Here is a 7,099-nt window from a genome sequence, read left to right as displayed (position 1 = left end):
ACCATGGAAGCTACCTTTGAGACGAGACCTTCTTGTTCAAGGTCCGTTCGAACATCCGAATCTGGTCTCACTCCAGCTGACTGCTTGGAGATTGAACGCTTGATCTTATCAAAACGAGGGTTCTCAGATTCTGTTATTGATACTCTTGTTCAGGCCAGAAAGCCTGTAACTAGAAAAATTTACCACAAAATATGGAAAAAATATATCTGTTGGTGTGAATCTAAAGGATTCCCTTGGGACAAGGTAAAGATTCCTAAGATTCTATCTTTTCTTCAAGAAGGATTGGAGAAAGGATTATCTGCAAGTTCCTTGAAGGGACAGATTTCTGCCTTGTCTGTGTTACTCCACAAAAAGCTGGCAGCTGTGCCAGATGTTCAAGCCTTTGTTCAGGCTCTGGTTAGAATTAAGCCTGTTTACAAACCTTTGACTCCCCCTTGGAGTCTCAACTTAGTTCTTTCAGTTCTTCAGGGGGTTCCGTTTGAACCCTTACATTCCGTTGATATTAAGTTATTATCTTGGAAAGTTTTGTTTTTGGTTGCAATTTCTTCTGCCAGAAGAGTTTCAGAATTATCTGCTCTGCAGTGTTCTCCTCCTTATCTGGTGTTCCATGCAGATAAGGTGGTTTTACGTACTAAACCTGGTTTTCTTCCAAAAGTTGTTTCTAACAAAAACATTAACCAGGAGATAGTCGTGCCTTCTTTGTGTCCGAAACCAGTTTCGAAGAAGGAACGTTTGTTGCACAATTTGGATGTTCGCGCTCTAAAATTCTATTTAGATGCTACAAAGGATTTTAGACAAACATCTTCCTTGTTTGTTGTTTATTCTGGTAAAAGGAGAGGTCAAAAAGCAACTTCTACCTCTCTCTCTTTTTGGATTAAAAGCATCATCAGATTGGCTTACGAGACTGCCGGACGGCAGCCTCCTGAAAGAATCACAGCTCATTCCACTAGGGCTGTGGCTTCCACATGGGCCTTCAAGAACGAGGCTTCTGTTGATCAGATATGTAAGGCAGCGACTTGGTCTTCACTGCACACTTTTACTAAATTTTACAAATTTGATACGTTTGCTTCTTCTGAGGCTATTTTTGGGAGAAAGGTTTTGCAAGCCGTGGTGCCTTCCATCTAGGTAACCTGATTTGCTCCCTCCCTTCATCCGTGTCCTAAAGCTTTGGTATTGGTTCCCACAAGTAAGGATGACGCCGTGGACCGGACACACCTATGTTGGAGAAAACAGAATTTATGTTTACCTGATAAATTACTTTCTCCAACGGTGTGTCCGGTCCACGGCCCGCCCTGGTTTTTTAATCAGGTCTGATAATTTATTTTCTTTAACTACAGTCACCACGGTATCATATGGTTTCTCCTATGCAAATATTCCTCCTTAACGTCGGTCGAATGACTGGGGTAGGCGGAGCCTAGGAGGGATCATGTGACCAGCTTTGCTGGGCTCTTTGCCATTTCCTGTTGGGGAAGAGAATATCCCACAAGTAAGGATGACGCCGTGGACCGGACACACCGTTGGAGAAAGTAATTTATCAGGTAAACATAAATTCTGTTTTTTCATTTATAGAGCAAACTACATTGGACTAATTGCGCACATTAGAATTAACTGAGCTATGGTTTAAGTGTTTTTAAAACTTTTATGAGTGCGGCTTGTATGTTTGTTACTCTTTATGCTAAAAGGGACACTGAACCCAATTTTTTTCTTTCATGATTCAGATAGAGCAAGCAATTTTAAGCAACTTTCTAATTCACTCCTTTTTATCCATTTTTCTTGGTTTTCTTGCTATCTTTATTTGAAAAAGCAGGAATGTAAGCTTATGAACCGGCCCATTTTTGGTTCAGAACCCTGGATAGGGTTTGCTGATTGGTGGCTAAATGGTATTCACCAATCAGCAAGAACAAGCTCGTAAGCTTACATTCCTGCTTTTTTAAATAAAGATATCAAGAGAATAAAGAAAAAATGATAATAGGAGTAAATTAAAAAGTTGCTTAAAATTGCCTGCTCTATCTGACTCATGAAAGAAAAAAATGTGGGTTCAGTGTCCCTTTAACTATTAATAAAGTAATGATTTGTATGACTGGGCTATAAGAATGACTTCACATTCATCTTTCTCACTTCAGCAATGACCTTTGTGATTTAAACATTAGGATTGGGCACACTTTTTCAGTTGTTTCTTTTTGCTTGCAACTTGATATTCAAGGCTGGGTCAGCCTCTACCATTTTAATTGCTGCAGTATATTTGTGCTCGGAATTGTTATTAGTATTTAATTCAAAATTATTCTGAAAGGCTGGAGATGCAGTTTGTTTTAAGGGACATGAAACCCAAAAATGTTCTTTCATGAGTCAGAGCATGTCATTTTAATCACCTTCCCAATTTACCTCTATCTGATTTTCTTTGTTGGTATCCTGTGTTGAAAAGCAGGAAGATAACCTCAGGAGCGTGCACGTGTCTGCAGCACTATATGTCAGTAGTTTTGCATGAATGCTATCCATATGCAAGAGCACTAGATGACAGCACTATTTCCTTCCACATAGTACTCCAGACATGTGCACAATACCTATAGGTATCTCTTCAACAAAGAATACCACGAGAACAGAGCAAATTTGATAATAGAACAAATTGGAAACTTTTTTTTGTTTGTTAATGGTATGTTGTCTCTGAAAGACAAATTTGGGGTTTCTTGTCCCTTTATGACTTCCTCTGCATGTTTTGTTGACCCGAACAGAACAAACTGGACTGCTTATAGTCATAGCAAAAGATTTGTGTTTCAAAGCTGAATCCAGCTGTTTGGCTTCTCATTTCTTGTAGAACAATGTACTGCGCTACTTTATATATGAAGGGATTCGATACATCTGGAGCGATCGTTCTATGGACTTCATCAAAGTCAGGTATGTTTATACTTCCTAATATTCAATTATTGTGTTATAAAGACATCAGGTTCACAAGGTAGTGTTCCGCAGAGTACAGCAAGTGTGTTTTCCATGTATTAATGTGATGTTGCTTCATTTTCCTTTTATTGAAATTAAAGGGACAGTTAACACCAGAATTGTTGTTGTTTAAAAAGATAGATAATCCCTTTATTACCTATTCCCCAGTTTTGCATAATCAATACAGTTATATTAATAGACTTTTTACCTCTGTGATTACCTTGTATCTAAGCCTCTACAAACTGCTCCATTATTTCAGTTGTTTTGACAGACTTGAATTTTAGCCAATTAGTGCTGACTCCTAGGTAACTTCACGTGCATGAGCTCAATGTTATCTATATGACACACATGAACTACTGCCCTCTAGTGGTGAAAAACTGTCAAAATAGATTCACATAAGAGGTGGCCTTCAAGGGCTAAGAAATTAGCATATGAGCCCACCTAGGTTTAGCTTTCAACTAAGAATACCAAGAGAACAAAGCAAAATTGGTGATAAAAGTAAATTGGAAAGTTGTTTAAAATTACATTATTTGAATCATGAAAGTTTATTTTGGACTTGACTGTCCATTTAATATAGAAATTGATTTTATGATCAAATGTGAACAAACGCCATCCTATTTAGTCAGTAGGAGTCAGACTAGCCCTCAGGAAAACTGTGCAGGGTACAAACGACCACTGCCCTTTCCAACAGATAATCCAAAATGTATTACTAGCAGCCGCACCAACAATAACAGTTCCCTTTATTAAACAAACTGGTAGTCCATAAAATAAAGACACTGTCTTTCCTCTTTAAAGGGACAGTCTAGTCAAAATTAAACTTTCATAATTCAGATAGGGCATGCAATTTTAAACACCATTCCAACTTACTGTATCATCACATTTGCGTTGTTCTCTTGGTATTCTTTGTTGAAGGCTACACCTAGGTTGGCTCATATGCTGATTTATAAGCCCTTGAAGGCCACCTTTTATCTCTGTGCATTTTAATAGCTTTTTACAGCTAGAAAGCGCTAGTTAATATGTGCCATATAGATAACATTGTGCTTACTCCCTTTGAGTTATTTATGAGTCAGCACTGATTGGATAAAATGCAAGTTTGTAAAAAGTACTGAGATAAGGGGGCAGTCTGCAGAGGCTTATATACAAGGTAATTAATCACAGAGCTAAAAAGTGTATTAATATAACTCTGATGGTTATGCAAAACTGGTGAATAGATAAAGGGATTGTCTAACTTTTTAAACAATAAACATTAAGTAGAACCTTTCCCAGACTGAGGAGTAGCCTAATACTGATGTTCTTTCCCTCTCTGTAAATCTGGGGATGCAATTATGGGGTGTACAATGGAAACAAAACAGTCTGTGATCCTGGCACCATGTTTACTATCAAACAGTAATGTGTATTTATTTCTCCATCATAAAGGGCTGGATCATAACCATGCTGTAAACCAGTGTCTCCCAACCGCGACCTCAAATGCCCCTAACAGGCCAGGTTTTCATTGTAGCTGAACTAGAGCACAGGTGAAATAATTAGCTGATTGGTGGGAACAGGTTGGTAACCATGGTTGCTGATCAGCTGATTATTTCACCTGTGCGCTAGTTCAGCTATAATGAAAACCTGGTCTGTTGAGGATTCTTCAGGACCGTGGTTGAGAAACACTGCTGTAAACGGAACATTCAAGTAAATTTTATATTCATGCATCAGGAATTGCAACTGTGATAAACCCTCCTTTTCGTAGTCATCCCAATCCACCCGGTCCCACTCACATCATGCCTGACCACTTCCACAACACACCCAGTCCCACCATTCCAGTTGTGGCCTCCCCCACAAAACACAGGCCCCTACATATGTCACTTCTAGTGATGCCACTGTCTCCCGAGTATTATTTCACCGGTTAAAAAACTTGCTTGTTGGATAGTTATATAGACAGACAGGTCACGTCATGTAATTGGCTGATATACATATGATGTAGAGAGGCATCAAACACTAGTACTGCACAGCATGAGACAAACTTTAGGATATTCCTGTGTGAGTAAATCTTCAATATCTGTTTCACTGACTCGCCTTACTGTGGTAAATGCATAAATCCTGCACTGTCTACAGCTTTTAAATTGATTTGTTTTACGATCAATAATTGTTCTCAATGTAGCTCGTTGGAAGATGGTCTGACATGCGGTGATCTGCACAAACTGAAATCTGGCCTGAGTCAAACGGACCATAATACAAGGTGAGCACCTTATTGCATATTGAATCATGTGACAACACTTCCATGTGAAACCAGCCGGGTGGCGTACCCATTAAATAAGTTCTGGGGAGAACACTGCCCCCCGATAATAACAATGTACTCTCTACCAAATCACCTGGTAACTCTGGCAGGATAGTGCTTCTGAATGTACTAATCATTTATACAAATTTACATTTATAAATTCACTAAAATTTAGGTAATTGCAGAATACGGGTGCATACTCTTTCCGCTAAATGAGTGTAATACGAATGTTTTCCAGATACAAGTCTTATCGTGCAGCCTATTTGTGTGACATTGGCAGAATCATTTTTAAAGATTTTTTTTTTTTCCTTTGGGAGGGGCGAAATAATCTAAATAGATCAAACATAAGTGCAAATAAGCACATTGTGAAGATACGTGGGGCACGTGTTTAGTACAACCATCTTGAGTCACAAAATTAAAATATAGTTTTCATAACTGAGTTTTTTTAAACAATTATTGAGCAATTAGACACGTTGGCAACCTTCTAGGCTTGTAATGTGAAATTCACCAATGATGGTGTCATTACAGGATTTAATTACAGCCATATTGGGTGCTTACTAATTCTCTTCACTCCAATTTATGTTAACTATAAGTTCTTAGTGCCACTGATCATACTATACCTCTTGGGGAGGGGGGTTCTTGGTTGTTTGTTTTTTTGGGGGGTTTTAACAGCAAACTTGTATTTCTGTTATTTTATTTCCAGGAAGCAGATTTATGGCCCTAATGAAATTGATGTCCCTGTCAAATCTTATGGAATGCTTTTGATAGATGAGGTAATGTCATTAACCGTTTTACATTTGTTACTATGCTGTAAAGTACACAAAGTCTGTAAATATATGATGTGAAAAAAGCAATGTTTTTTGCTTTCAATAAAAGCCAAACTAATCATTCAAGTCTAAATTGAACTAAGTGTAACTGTTTGAGTCTTAAAAGGACATCATGCGTGTGTATATGTGTGTGTGTATGTATATATATATTATTATTATTATTATTATTATTATTATTATTATTTTTATATATATATATTATTATTATTTATATATATATATTTATTATTATTATTATTATTATTATTATTATTATTATTTATATATATATATATATTATTATTATTATTATTTATATATATATATATATATTATTATTATTATTATTATTTATATATATATATTATTATTATTATTTATATATATATATATTATTATTATTATTATTTATATATATATATATATTATTATTATTATTATTTATATATATATATATATTATTATTATTATTATTATTTATATATATATATATATATTATTATTATTATTATTATTATTTATATATATATATATATATATTATTATTATTATTATTATTATTATTATTATTATTTATATATATATATATATATATATATATATTATTATTATTATTATTATTTATATATATATATATATATATATTATTATTATTTATATATATATATATATAATATTATTATTATTATTTATATATATATATATATATATATATATTATTATTTATATATTTTGTTAATTCAAAAGGTTAAGCAAAAGCTATTGAAACTAACAGAAAGTGCAGAGAAGTGTACAGCTGACTCACAGGACTCCACTTCTCATTGGCTGATAGGGACCATTTAAAAACAAAGAACGTTAATATTTTATTATTCTGTTTAATGTTGCTCTAAAAAACATAATTTATGTAAGAACTTACCTGATAAATTCATTTCTTTCATATTAACAAGAGTCCATGAGCTAGTGACGTATGGGATATACATTCCTACCAGGAGGGGCAAAGTTTCCCAAACCTTAAAATGCCTATAAATACACCCCTCACCACACCCACAAATCAGTTTAACGAATAGCCAAGAAGTGGGGTGATAAGAAAAAAAGTGCGAAG

The 7,099-nt window shown here is 35.0% G+C and overlaps 1 protein-coding gene across 2 annotated transcripts in view; it reads left to right on the top strand.

The window, feature by feature from the left end:
• The window catches only part of ATP13A2 (ATPase cation transporting 13A2), a 163,614-nt gene that overhangs the window by 5,319 nt on the left and 151,196 nt on the right, over positions 1-7,099 (top strand). For both annotated transcript variants that reach the window (XM_053690263.1, XM_053690262.1), the window contains exons 2-4: positions 2,813-2,892; positions 5,075-5,152; positions 5,895-5,964. In XM_053690263.1, the coding sequence (XP_053546238.1) occupies positions 2,873-2,892; positions 5,075-5,152; positions 5,895-5,964 (168 nt within the window). In that variant the 5' untranslated portion in view covers positions 2,813-2,872. The remainder of the gene's footprint in view (positions 1-2,812; positions 2,893-5,074; positions 5,153-5,894; positions 5,965-7,099) is intronic.

Source organism: Bombina bombina, chromosome 8 (genome assembly GCF_027579735.1).
Source record: "Bombina bombina isolate aBomBom1 chromosome 8, aBomBom1.pri, whole genome shotgun sequence".
Lineage (NCBI taxonomy): Eukaryota > Metazoa > Chordata > Amphibia > Anura > Bombinatoridae > Bombina > Bombina bombina.
Note: the sequence above shows the minus strand (reverse complement) of the source record. Positions and strands in the feature narration are given on the sequence as shown.